The 13,389-nt window shown below is 54.1% G+C and overlaps 2 protein-coding genes across 2 annotated transcripts; both read right to left on the bottom strand.

Moving 5' to 3' along the window:
* Window positions 1-947: 947 nt before the first annotated feature.
* On the bottom strand, window positions 948-4,681 carry SNAI1 (snail family transcriptional repressor 1). The gene is made up of 3 exons (XM_042044725.1): window positions 4,558-4,681; window positions 3,493-3,996; window positions 948-2,278 (listed from the first exon to the last, which is right to left on the bottom strand). Exons 1-3 carry the CDS (start codon window positions 4,634-4,636, stop codon window positions 2,097-2,099), a joined length of 765 nt encoding a protein of 254 aa, XP_041900659.1. The 5' UTR covers window positions 4,637-4,681; the 3' UTR covers window positions 948-2,096.
* A 3,472-nt stretch (window positions 4,682-8,153) lies between these two features.
* On the bottom strand, window positions 8,154-12,771 carry RNF114 (ring finger protein 114). The gene is made up of 5 exons (XM_042044711.1): window positions 12,535-12,771; window positions 11,958-12,064; window positions 11,318-11,432; window positions 10,330-10,437; window positions 8,154-10,123 (listed from the first exon to the last, which is right to left on the bottom strand). Exons 1-5 carry the CDS (start codon window positions 12,754-12,756, stop codon window positions 10,058-10,060), a joined length of 618 nt encoding a protein of 205 aa, XP_041900645.1. The 5' UTR covers window positions 12,757-12,771; the 3' UTR covers window positions 8,154-10,057.
* Window positions 12,772-13,389: the final 618 nt, after the last annotated feature.

Below are 13,389 nucleotides of genomic sequence, written 5' to 3'. Positions count from 1 at the left end.
GGGCCGAGCAGCAGCTCTGCTGACTTTTACAGCTGCACACATCTTCCTGCCCTGAGCAGCCCCTGGGAGAGGCGCCGGGAGCCGGACGGCCGCGGGCTGCAGGGGGATGAGAGTTTGAGGACGCGTGCCCTTTTATTCCCTGGTCGAAAGCAATGACCGGGAGATGGCACTGAGGAAATGCGGAGAGAAGACAAAAATCCAGTCCCTGGGGGAGGCAGGCAGTAAGTCTGGCTGCAGACTCTGAAGCACCCCGAATGGGAGCGGCTGGGAAGGTGCAAGGCAGGTGGCTTGGGGCATTGGGAGTTTCACTATGGAAATCCTGGAGGCAGACACTGGGGTATCCCGCAGCACCCGCCCCTGGTGCCCCCCAGGTGAGGGACAGCCCCTCCTGTGCGTGCTGACGAGCTCTGCGGTGACAACAGGATGTGTCAGCTCTGCTGCTGCGCCACCCACATCGGGTCACCCACCCCGGTGCTGGAGGCGTCCCTGGGGAGGCTCGGGATCCTGCCGAGAGCCGGAGGCAGCTCCGTCACCCCAGAGGAACAGTGCCCTGTGCTGAGGCATGGACCTGCTCCCCAGGGAGTGCTCAGGGATGCGGGCAAGCCACAGGTGCTCCAGCAGCTCCAGGGGGATGCCAGCACCCACCCGGGTGGGCCGGGAGGAACAAGGCAAGACCTTGTGCTTTCCCACATGGAGCCTGAGAGGTCCACTGCACCCCCAGCCCGCACCACGGCACAGCTGCCCCAGCCTTTGGCAGGAACTGACTCAGCCTGACTGTTCCTCTCCCGAGAGGCAACTGCTCCACACGTTCCCTCCTGCAAATGCCCCTTTCTAGTCACCTGCAGCCAAGAGCACCAGGTGGGAGGAGAGCTGAGCCCAGCACCCTGGTCTGCACAGCACTCCCCTCTTACAGCTGCATATTCACCCCAAGCACCCACAAAACCGTATTATAAATTAATCATTTTATTGAATATCAATAAACTGTATATAATTATATAAAAAGTTTCATCAGTACAAAATTGTGGCACAAAAATATAAATACCAGTGTACCTTTGAAATGTAAACATCCTCTTTGTAATGATTCCATGAAAACAATGTCCAAAGAAAGATGCATTCAGGAGGCACCTGTCAATACCCATAAAGAGGGCTTTTGGCACACACCTGTCGATGGACAGCCTTGGGACAGGCCAGCATTGTATCAGCTGACAAGTGCCTGCTATTAGTCACAGTTCTCTTGAAAAGCAGTTGTTAAGAGTCATTTTAACAGGTGCTTGAGTGCATAGCTGCTCTGTAAACAGGGCTGGGGTTTGAAATGGCTACCCCTGCCTTTCATGGACACTGTTAATCTCGCAGGCATTGCAAATTGTCATTGTGCTGGGGAGAAGCAGCTGCTTCACAACTACTGGGATACTGTATTATTGCATAGTTACACCTTCTACAGGCAGGGTATATACACTCGGGGTACGGGGGGAGTGTCTTGTCCTTCATTAAAAAAATACTGGTTCTTAGAAGTTACCGAGTGGTTATGGTGTTATAAAAACAAAACAAAACAAAACAAACCCAACACAAAACCCCCAACCCCCCCAAGCTACATGGTCGCAGTGTTCAATACCAGCACAGGGCCAAGGGTGCAGGTCCAGCCCTGCAAGGTGCCGAGTGCCTCTGGCAAGGGGGGGGGGGGCACCTGCTGAGGGGCTGGGGCAGGACCGCGACCCCCGAGTTTCACACACGGCACCGAGTCCAGGTCTGCACCCCCAGATGCCAGGAGGGGAGAAGTGGTCACAGCACCAAGCCTGTCTGAGTTCAAGCAGTGTTTGGACAATGCTCTCAGGCACATGGTGGGGTTCTTGGGATGTCCTGCACGGGGCCAGGAATTGGACTTGATGATCCTGATAGGTCCCTTCCAACTCAGCATATTCTACAATCAGGCTCTTGCATTGCACTGGAGGCACCACGTGAGGAGTGTGAGGGTCTCAGGGGCCAGAGTAGCAGTGTCCGGCCCGGTGCACACTGCAATGGTGATGGAGGAAACTAACTCCTACAGAAACTGGTTATAATATAGGTATTTGTGATGAGAGGCCAGGGGCGAGGAGTCCTCAGCGAGAGCCAGAGCAGCCCGTCTCCTCATGCTTGTGGAGCAGCGACATGCGGGAGAAAGTCCGGGAGCAGGTTTTGCACTGGTACTTCTTTACATCTGAATGGGTCTGCAGGTGGGCGCGGAGATTAGAGCGGTCAGCAAAGGCCCGGTTGCAGTGTGTACAGGAAAAGGGCTTTTCACCTATGGGACAAAGAGAAACGCTCCCAATTAACCAGTGCATCAACACATGGGGAATATCAAAGAAGGAGCCATTCATTAGCCAAAGTTTGTGCAGAGTACAGTGAAAAGAAGTGCTGGCTGTTATTGTTCGAGGGAAAGCCGGGTATGGACAGCATTGCTTGGGGGAGAACTGCCAGCTTGGGAATTGCCGGCTCCCAGAAAAACCTTTCCTATGAACCACGGTAAAACTAATGCTGGAAACATCTGCAAGTAGCACGGCAGTTGCACATACAAACGAAGACTCGATACTCGTCTCCTGCGCGGAGCCAAGCGAGGAGCTCGCAGCAAGGCAGGAAAGCCGAGCGCTGTGTGTTAATTATATCATAGCAGGCAGCGGCTGCGAGGCGCCAGCCCAGGGTGAGTGGAGCTATTTCCTCTGCCGAGCCCCGCGCTCCCCCTTCTCCTGCCCGGCTCGCATTGAAAAGCCTGGCCAGGGCGAATTCCTCCCAGAAAGACTCTTTTGGAGGAAACAAATGTGTATGCTCAATTTGGAAAGCACAATTAAGTCTACCCGGCTTCCTTCAGCCATCATCTTTAGTACGTTAAGAGGGTGTGAAATCAGTGCCAAGTCACAATTACACCGTCCCACAGCCCCACAAAGGATGCTCGGGAGATGCTTTGTCGGGGCGGCCGCGGCAGCGGGGTGGGCTGCAGCTGCGCACCCGGCCCCGCGCCAACAGGTGCCTGCAGCACCTGCCCGCAGGCCCCGCCGAGGCACATCCCGGCAGCGGGCACGCCTGGAGCCGGGCTCGTCCCCGCCTTGGCGGCTGATGGTGGGTGGGCAGCTGCGGCTGAGGTGCTGCCCCGGCTGGGAGCCCTCGGTGTGGGCAGGGATGGATGCTTTGGGCACGGCAGTGCACAGGAGGGGGGCTGCAGCAGCCTCACAGCCCCACTTCATGACACTTCGGCGAAGCCTGTGCCGTCGCTGGCGGGCCGGCTCCCAGGCGGGCACTGCACTCGCAGCAGCCGCACGGATTTACAGGCTGGGCCTTGACCCTGCGCTCCGTTCCAGCCAAGAGGATATTTAAAGGACACTTCAGAGGGATGTGCCAAGGGGGTCTGGGAAGCCCTTATCTCCCCAGATAACACCCGACACGCCGATTCGCTGGGGCAGTGGAGCAGGGAAGAGGGAGGTGATAAGGCAGGGGGGGGAGAGGGACAAGAGGGGACGTTACCAGTGTGCGTCCGGATGTGGCCCTGCAGCAGCCAGGGCCGGGAGAAGGCCTTCCCGCACATCTTGCAGACGCAGGGCAGCGTGTGGCTCCGGATGTGCATCTTGAGAGCCCCCAGGCTCACGTACTCCTTCTCACAGTACTTGCAGCTGAAGGATTTCCTGGCCTGGGCGTCGCAGTGCAATTGCTTGTGCTTGGAGAGCCCGGCGAAGGTGGAGTACGCCTTGGCACACTGGGCACAGCGGAAGCGCTCGGCGGCGGCGGGGGCCGAGGCCGGGCTGGGGGGCCCCGAGCTCTTGCCTTCATCCTCCTCGCTGGAGAGCGCCGTCAGGTCCAGGGCGGGGGCCGTGCCGCCCGCAGCCTCGCTGCCCGGGCCGCCCGGGAACAGGCTGGACAGCAGCCCCGCGTCCCACACCAGCGGCGGGTAGTAGGCGCCGGGGCCGAGCACCTCGGGCGGGGGGATGACGGGCAGCGGGCACGTCTCGTACAGCAGCGGCGCGGCCAGCACTGCGGGAGGCGGCGGTGGTCAGCGGGGCCCTCGGAACGAGGGCGACAGGGCCCAACCCACCCCCACGGGCTCAGCGGGACCCCATCCCAGGCCATTCCTTGGGAGCCCCGCGCCGCACCCCTGAGTCGGAGGGGCAAAGGGATCCCAACCTCCCCATGGGAGCCCAGAGCCGCAGTCCGCCCCGGGAAAAAGGGGACCGACCTCACACCACAGGAACCCCGCGCCCCTACCCGCCTCGCCGCAAGGGATGGGGTGAAGACAGCCCCACGCTCCCGCCCAGTCGCGGCACGGGGAGCTCCCCACGCGCCCATGTGCGCCCCATGAGGGAGCCACCGCTGCCACCGACATCCCCGGGGTACTAGGGAGCGGCTCGGCATCCCAGGACACGGGGGATCCCGCGCCACTAGATGCACGAAATTGAAACAAACAGCTCCGCAACCCTGCGAAAAGCCGGTCAGTCCCCGCCCGCTCCCGTGTGGAGCCCTACGGAGATCCTGCACCGAGGCCCCCGCCCCATCCCGCGGAGCGCCCCACGTGCGCGGCCCGTCCTGTCCACGCACCGGCCTGGCTCTCCAGCTCGCTGTAGTTGGGCTTCTTGCTGGCCGAGAAGTGCTTCTTCACCAGGAAGGAGCGCGGCATCTTGCAGCCCCGGTGCCGCCGCTGCCGCGGGGCCGCGGTGCCGCCGCTCCCGCTGATATCTGCGCGGGGCCGGGGGCGCGGCGCGGGGAGGGCGGTGCGGAGCCGCCCCCGGGGGCCGCAGCCAATGGGCCGGCGGGACGGGGTGGGCAGGGACAGGGGCAGGGGCAGGTGTCGGTGTCTGCCCCGCCGCCGGGGGCCGGAGCTCGGGGGCCGCTCCCGCGGTGCGGCCGCGCTGCCCGCCCGGTGCTGGGGTACGAACCGCTGCATCAGCCGCTCCTGGCTTCTCTCCGCAGCATTTCCCCGTGCCATGCTGCCCGCCGGTGCTCCGGAGGGACCGGTGGGGGGAACCCTGGACTGACCCACGGCCCGTGCCCAGCGCGGGCAGAGCGGCTCGGCGGGCTGGAGGAAGGCGCTGTGCCCTGGGGTGATCCCCGGAATCCCCCCCGCGTCCTTCCCCTGTCCCACGGCTGAGGACTGCGGTGTGGGTTGGGACAAGCCTCCGCCGTGCCCGGCCGGGACGCAGCCCTGCGGGAGAGCACGCTTCGCCACCGGTTCATAATCCTCTGGGAAGAGGCAGTGACTTTCGGAGCATCGGGATGGATCCGGCACAGCCCTCGGTGACTCCCTCCCGCTGCCAGGGGTCAGGAGCACCTGCCCAGACATTTTCTTTTCTGCTGGGAAGGTTTTGGGCAGTGCAGCCGTCCCTCAAGCAAGCTCCCTTCTGTTCTCTTTCCTCCTGCTTTCCCCCGACTCTTTTCCACGGTCAAATAGCCCCGCTGAGGCACACGCTCCCTTTGGCTTCCCGCTCCACAGGGGCTATGTGCCCATGGGCAGCTGCCCAGGCACGGCTAGCGGGTGCTGGGCAGCGGTGAGCAGAGATGTACCAGTCCTGCAGCCCGGGCTTCCAGCTCACCCCGGCCCTCTGGCTCACGTGGGGGTTTCCCCGCTGAAAGGGCTCAGGGCACGGCTCCAGCCACCTGCTGCAGGAGCCGCGCTCAGCTCCGGGCCAAGACAGCTGCGGCTGCCGGAGGAGGAACAGGTCCTGCTGGGAATGCCTCCTCCGGCCCTGCCACTCGGAAAAGGGCCGTGTGCTGGGCCACTCGTGACTCAGCCGTCACACATCACACATTACTGCGCCAGCCCCTGCTGACCACATGTTACTGTTTAGCCACAGCGACAAGAAATGCAGAAGTGGGAGCAAAGCTTTCCGCTGGCACGGCTCCAGCGCAGGGGCTGAGCTCACTGTCAGCCTTTCCTCGGGGCAGGAACAGCTTGGAAAGCCTGTCCTGCCAGCCACGAGTATCCTGCCCCGACCAGACGCATTTGCAAACTCTTCCCCTGCAGCCATGTGCTCTGGTACTGCATCATCCCTCCTTTGCTGTGGAATTGCCCGTGGCTTTCAGCAGGTGTTTATCTGCAAAACTCATCCCTGGATCAGCCTGAAGTTCAGGGGGAAAAGTGCCCCCGAAGCCCTTGGGGGATACAAATCACCAAGGCCGGGTCCTCCCGTTTCTCTCGGGGGTCCGGAGGTGCAGCTCCCCGCAGGGCGGGGGCAGCAGCCCGGGGGCTGTGCAGGTGCCTCCTCCTGTGCAGGTGCCTCCCCCGGCCCCTCGCCGGTGCCCCCCCGCGCTCCTCCACCTGCCGCGGATGTGGTTACAGTGGGGACACTTGCACCAGGAACACAGCGAGGTGGTTTTCTTTGAAGAAGCAAAGCCGACTCCTGTGTTCTTTCTGAAATGGTGATAATCAGATTTTTTCAACCATTGCATGTGGAAAAAACTTGCCTGTGCTAGGGGAAAAAACGAGATCAAGGGAAAAAGCAACCTGACCTGCCTGTGCCTGTGAGCCAGGATGATAGGGGACGGAGAGCAGGACGCAGGGGAGGGGAAGCTCTGCAGTGGTTCATGGGCTGGAAGTGGCAGGGAGTTTCTCAGTTGTCCCACCCTCACCATCAGAGAGGGCATCAGCTGAGCCCCAAAGTGGTCAGAGCAGACCTGCCACCAGCCTGTGGCACAGCTCCAGTCCCAGAACCACAAGGACTGGCTCAAGGGGCTCACCAGTACATTTCAACCACCTCCAGAGCAACAAATCTGCTGAAAATTCTTCTTTTTCCTTCCCTGGCCCCATGTCTCCATGAAGCATCTTGAATATCTGGCTGCAGAGCAGAGCTGCTCCCACCAAGGGAGGCTGTGGTGGGAAAAAGAGAAGTTCTGGCCGTGGGATGGGGTGTGAACCCTCACTGCAAGGCTGAAGAAGTTCCCTGAAACCCACAGCAGCCCCCTGAGCCCAGGGGAGGAGGCTGGGGCCGAGCACTGTGCCGGGAGGAGGGAGCCCCGCTCTCTCCAAGATGCAAGACCTCCCTCTGCCGTCAGCGTGCAGCTCACAGAAGCTCCACGGAATTATTTTTTTAAACCCTAGCATCTGTAAAGACAAAATAAATGTAAGAACTAGAAGAGAGATCTAAGCCAGTAGCAATGACACTTAATTTTCACTAAGTGCTGAGTATCTTCTGGAGTTTTAGGGAAGGAGTAAGGAAGGAAAAGCAAGTCTTTGTACTGGTTTCAACAGTCCTCATTTGTACCACCCAGAGAATAATGTAATTTGTCCATAAAAATGAGTTGGTTTTGATAAGCACAGACCAATGCAACCGTGACACAAAGATCTACGTCAGAAAAACGAAAACCCACCCCCAAAACAGGCAAATGCTCCACTGTAACTTTCAGTATATTTAAACCAAAGAAAAGTTTTAGGACTGCAAGCAAGGACTGCAATCCCTCATTTGCCCTTCCATGGTTTAACACAGCCTTGGTTGGTTAATCCTTCCTGAGGTGGGCTCAGCAGTCCAGTATAGCTGGGCAAAGGCCTTGAAGAAATTTTGCTGCTCTCTTTTCAGTCAGGTGACATGAGGAGCCGGATCACAGCACTTAGGCTGTGGCAAGATCTCATCCCCCAGCCTAAGGAGACCATGGGGATTTGTCGCTGTAATTCCAGATGAAGCAATGCCTGTGCATTAGGAAATCAATGCTGACAACAATTTATCAGACCTATTAAGACCAGTCGTTGTCTGGAGACAAATTCATTTAATAAAATAGCTCAACTGCAAGCCCGGCTCCTCCCCATTGTGTTTCTGTGTGCTAATTGTCCTCCTCAGGCTGACTCCTTGTGCCAGACATGGGGAATTTCACAGGTCCGGGCTGGCCCGATTGCATTATCCCCCACAATGCGGCTGCACAATCAGCTGCTGACGAGGCGAGAGCAGCTCTGGCAGAGCACTGCCCCCTTCCCAGGGACACTCACTGGGTTTAGAAGCCTAAACTGGCTTGTTCTACACAAAGGATTTTTTTTTACCACCCAAACGAGATGAGTGGAGGCCGTGCACAGCACACAGGTGCCTCTCATCAGAGCGGCTTTTCACCAATCAGGGAGTCTCAGTGTACCCCGGCGAATGCAAACGCTCTGGCTGCTCAAAGGAAACATGTGGACCATGAGGAAGAAATGACAAGAGCTGACACAAAGGTAGGATTTTATAAATTAAATGGCCTTTATTTGTAATCTGTCTTCAAAAGTCAAAAACATGACAAAGTAATTACTCGGAAGCTCCTAATTGCTCCTAAAACATTTTATCAGAATTGCATGGAAGTGCACTTAGAATAGAAGCAGGAATCTGGATTCCTGGCAATGGGCATCACCAAACTGCACGGTAGCCAGATCTGAGAGATCCCCATCCAATCCCCAATACAAAATCACCTCTTTGCAGGTCAAGCATTAAAATATCCACCCCCAAACACAGCACTTTTCCTACAGAACCAGGAGATTCCATGTCTCCCACCCCCACTGGGCTTCCAGTCCCCATGCAGGTGCTCAGGGGTGAGTGTGTAACAGCCCCATCTGGGGTAGAACCCCAAGGTCAGCTGAGAGGTGCCAGAGGTCTGGCTGGACACAAGGTTTAATCACGAGGTTACACTGGAGCGTGTTTCATGATTTTCAGGGTAAGGCTAGGCTGCAGTCTGCAGAGCACGATGGGAGAAGGTTACTGCTCAAATCAATTAACCAGTACTCAATTCCAGGGTGCAGGCCCACTGCTCCACTTACAACACTTACACTGGACATCTCGACACTGTGCTTTACAGGTTCTGGTCAGGTGCCTCAGGCCCTCAGATCTCAGCAGCTTCTCTGTGAACTTAATGAAAGCATCAAATTAAAATCAAGGAATCCCTGTGGCAAAAGTGTAGGCTTGAACACAGAGTATCCATTTACCAAGGGCTGGAACTGTCCTGCTTTCAGGGCTATGTTTTAGTTTTCCTTGAAAGCTACACCTGACTAGTCTACACACATGCTGCCAGATGGCAAACAATCCAAGTACAGCTTCAGCTACTTTAGGAACATTTAAATGAAGAACAGGAATTCAAAATACCTGATAAAATCTGTGATGCAGAAAGGAAGTGCTATGCCAGTGCTATGAATTACTTGTAAGTTTTTCGACCAGCTTGCCTTGAGAAATGGAAAACCCAAGAATATATATGAAAATTTTAGTTTAAATAGAAAGCAGAGGTATTGAAAAAAACCTTCTGAATTCCCCTATCAGCATAAGGCTTAAAATTACTAGGAAACCAGTTTCAAATCCACCAATTTAATCATAAAGCCAGCAATTTTGATTAGTATTTGCTGAGATAGTTAAAAAATTACACATTTTAACTAAGACCAACACTAAAGTTCATTTTCCAGGCTAGAAATTATAGTAGGAGTATGGAGGAAACTAATCATCATGCATAGAACTGAAGTATTTTGAACTAGTTTTTACACAGTGCAAAGATTTCCTAGGAAAGTTTGCAGTTGGAACACTCATACTGAAGATGTGTTTTCCATATAGTTGGGAGGCTGCCTGTAAGGATTGAAACACTGGGAAACATTATGGAATCAAAGGTATCAGAGGTCACTTGCATGAGAGGTGGTTACAGTTAGCACCTGAAGTCTCACTAGAGGGGAACAGAGTTACCAATACACTTCACATACAACCACTTGAGATATGTAAATGAGATTGGGAAGATATTTATTAATTAGTTCAGGCCATTCCATCTGGAATGGTTTTGATTTTAGACAGTCAAATAAATACAACTGCCAAAGAAACCAACAGGCATAGGTAAAGGAAAAAGCCTTGGTTCCCACGTGTTGATCTACAATGAAACTGAGTCTAAGCAAGTAGAAAAATGGGGCTGACAGGGCTGAATGTCAGAGACCATGACACCAAAAGACTGAGTGGTACAGAAATATCAAACCAGGATTGAAAACTGAGATAGCATTAAAGTCTTCTGTACTTCTGGATGCCTGAGTTAAATCTTGGGATGTGCAGGGAGAAGTGCAAGGATGCTGGGCATTTCCCCCTCGTGGAAGCTTGGGTTTACAGTAAATCTTCTGGCTGAATCACTTATCCCGCAAGGAACGCATCAAAACCTGTGCCATGATATCATCTTCATCAGCATCATAATCCTGGGAACAAAGGGCACAGAAAGGCTTTCACTGCAACAGCCACAGTGGGCAGTACAACAAGTGGCAGCAGCAAGAGCTGCATTTCCCTGTGCCCTCCCGTTTGTGCCAGGACACATCTGCACGCTGGGATTCCACAGCAGCGCCCAGGGATCGGCGCTGCCTTTAGGAGCGCCCAGGCTGCCTCCCACGGGGGAGCAAACACCTACCACAAACGTGTCGTAGGAAAAGCGGTGTCGTCTCTGCAGGTGCTCCATGAAGTTAGCACTCCTGTAATTTGGGTCCCCCCATGGCATTGAGGCACAAATTGGGCAAACCTTCAAGGAAAAAAAAACAGTTAGGCCCCAGTGGTTCAGGGCTTTAACACTGACAGCAGGAAGGGCAGGGCAGGGCCAGCCTGGGGGAGTGAAGCTCAAGGTCTGTGCTGTCACTGCTCTGTATGCAAAGTGATGGCCAATAACTTGCTGGGACATTTAATAGAAAAGCCTCAGATAACCCTGAATCATTTCAATTAATGTCTTAGATCCTTGAAATGGAATGGTTTACTCTTCTCCCACATTCTGAAAATCAGAACTCACTGAAGTCCCTTGCTTTATAGGACTTCAGCCTTTATTTCTCAGTAGCAGGAAAGTTTCCTTGGTCTTCTCTGCAATGTTCACTTCTCTCCAAGAGAAAAAAGGAACTTTTTTTTTTCCCCTGAATAATCTGGAATTCCAAAAAACTTTCCAGAAAAATGGAAGTTTCAAATTCAGTTCCATGTTTTGCCATTCCTCTTACATGAGAGGAAGTATCACAGACAGATTACTAGAATGATACACTGTTTTTTGCAAGCATTTCCTCCAACAGTTTATAGTATCTCCTTGCTGTAAACAATGGGAAAAACAAGGAGAAAATTAAATGTCTGACATATTTTTTTAATTATATTTTACTAATTTGCTATGCCTAATTAACTTTGAATGTGTGCCATTTTTCAAGGATGAAAGGAGGATGTGGCCCAGCTGCAGTGGGAGTAGAGACCAGAGACCCACTGAGAGGAGACAGCAGAACCACACCAGGCTTAGAGGCATGACCAGCACAGCCACACTGACTGAACAGCAATTACATCTACTGAATTCAAGAGCAAGTCTCTAACTCATTGTTTCAAAGGGCTTTAAGACCAGACTTCGTTGCAGTTCTTGCACCAAGATTTTTTATTACCACTTGTTTTGCATCCATGCTGTGCAAAGCTTTGCAGTGCTCAACCAGTCCTTCTTGATCAAAGTTCTTCTCACTGCAGTATGGGCAAGGGAAGGTGAAGCGATTTGGGAAGTTCCTGGTTGGGGGAGAAAAAGAGGTTATTTAAAAATACAGATTATTCAAAGCAGTAATCTTACGTATGCAATTAAGGCAAGCTAATTTTAACAATCAGTTTATAAACTCCTAACAGTATCTTAGGGAACTCAATATTGTCCATATTTAGACTGAATTACAGCTCTTCTATAAATGTTCTAAGTGCCATTTATCACCTTTTTCTCAAACACCAGGGTACCACCCACTAGCCACACACAAGAGCACTGCCACCAACTCCCACTTCCCTCATTGTAGGTGAATGCAATCAGGAGACACAGGTATTTAAAAAAACAGCTACATCTACAGAATGCCCTGATCTTAGAGATGTCCTGTGCATGGACCAAGCAGAAGCAGCAGAGTTTACCTGGGCACAGTCAGCTGCAGGATGAAGGCTGTTTTACCTATGTAAAAATTAGCACCCAAACTGAGCAAAGAGGTAAAGCCTGCTTTCACTTCAAAATTCTTTCTCGTGACAGAAAAGCCCGGGATTTCAGAGCAGAGGTGTTACCTGGTGTTGTGGAGGGGCTCTTTAGTAACAGCTTTCACACCTTCCATGATGTAATTCTGGTACTTGGAGCAGGAGGCTGCGTGGCTGCGCATCTTGGAGAGGTACATCTGTGCAGGCAACAACAGCACAGCAAGGTGAGCCCAAACCACCTGCACCTCCTGCTACACTTCTAAGCAGAAGCAGCAAATGTGCAAACCAGAGCAGCTTTCAATAGAAGTGTTAAAGCAGAAAATCCAAATACTTCAGTTGACCAAGTGGAAAATTTTTGCCATTACAGGTTAGTTAACTTGTAACCCTGCTGTCTGTGGTATGTTACCATACACCCCTGCGCACAGCAGCAACCTTTCACTGTAACTTTAAAATCAAAATCTTTCATTTGAAATTTTTTTCCTGAAGAGGTAACAATAAAAAAAACGTGGAAAGAATGTCAGCATCTGGGTGCTGCCTATATAAAACACCTCTAGCACATATCAGAACAAACATTTTGACCTGATTTTGCAGAAAGCTGAGGAGGAAGCAGTTTATTTTCCCCTAGGTGGACACATCTCATGCACTTAATTTCCAAACACTTTCATACTTTTTTATTGCAGCCATTGCAAGTGGTTTCTGTCGTTTCAATTTGCTTTTCCAAGTCCAGAGCTCTGCTCCCAGGAGACAGGGTGCTGCGGCACACCCCGCAGACTGGCTTCTTGGGCTTCAGACACTCCTGCAGGCACGGCGTGCAGAAGCTGTGGTGGGAGAAAAGGAGGAAGTGGTGAGACAGCCCTCTGGGCACCAACAATGCCCACTGCCCTTGCATGGCCTCTGCCCAAAGGAGTAACAGAGTCTCGAGACCCAATAAAGAAGGGTAAAGGAGGAGCTGCTGGCACCTGGGCACGAAAGGAGGAGGTGGAGGCTGCCATGCTCAGCATTGTTTGCTGGACAGTGCTCTGTGCCCTCGGTTTCTGCACAGAATCATGGAATGGTTTGTGCTAGAAGGGGCCTTAAAGCCCATCCAGTGCCAGCCTTGCCATGGGCAGGGACACCTTCCACTGTCCCAGGCTGCTCCAAATCCCGTCCAACCTGGCCTTGGGCACTGCCAGGGATGGGGCAGCCTGTGCCAGGGCCTCCGCACCCACACAGGGAGCAATTTCATCCCAACATCCAACCTAAGCCTGCCCTCTGACAGTGTGAAGCCATTCCCCCTTGTTCTGTCACTTCATGCCCGCGTTCCTCAGGAGGAACGGAAACCGAAAGTGGCGGAACACTGCCTTTCCTTCCCCCCCGCTTTTCTTTCGTTTTCTCCCTTTCAAGGACGCTCCAGGTCACGCAATCGCCGCTGCCGGGGCGCAGCGCAGCGTGCGCAGCCCCTGCCCTCAGCCGCCGCGGGGGCCCCGAGCCGCGGCTCCTCCCGAGGCCCCGCAGCCCCCGCGGACCCAGCCCGGCCCCCCCC

Source organism: Corvus kubaryi, unplaced genomic scaffold (assembly GCF_017639235.1).
Source record: "Corvus kubaryi isolate FWS band 111438036 unplaced genomic scaffold, C.kubaryi_AGA036_p1.0 134, whole genome shotgun sequence".
Classification (NCBI taxonomy): domain Eukaryota; kingdom Metazoa; phylum Chordata; class Aves; order Passeriformes; family Corvidae; genus Corvus; species Corvus kubaryi.
The sequence above is the reverse complement of the archived record's forward strand: the minus strand, read 5'-3'. Positions and strand labels throughout refer to the sequence as shown.

What these genes read in the sequence shown, in the direction of transcription:
- SNAI1 (XM_042044725.1), bottom strand. Translation starts at nt 4,636, where the DNA reads ATGCCGCGCTCCTTCCTGGTGAAGAAGCACTTCTCGGCCAGCAAGAAG. An exon ending in CGAGCTGGAGAGCCAGGCCG is followed by an intron (nt 3,997 to 4,557) that starts GTGCGTGGACAG and finishes CGCCTCCCGCAG; the next exon opens with TGCTGGCCGCGCCGCTGCTG. An exon ending in CCACATCCGGACGCACACTG is followed by an intron (nt 2,279 to 3,492) that starts GTAACGTCCCCT and finishes TTTGTCCCATAG; the next exon opens with GTGAAAAGCCCTTTTCCTGT.
- RNF114 (XM_042044711.1), bottom strand. Translation starts at nt 12,756, where the DNA reads ATGCAAGGGCAGTGGGCATTGTTGGTGCCCAGAGGGCTGTCTCACCAC. An exon ending in GCATGGATGCAAAACAAGTG is followed by an intron (nt 10,438 to 11,317) that starts GTAATAAAAAAT and finishes TTTTCCTTGAAG; the next exon opens with GTTTGCCCAATTTGTGCCTC. An exon ending in TTTCCTACGACACGTTTGTG is followed by an intron (nt 10,124 to 10,329) that starts GTAGGTGTTTGC and finishes CTTTGTTCCCAG; the next exon opens with GATTATGATGCTGATGAAGA.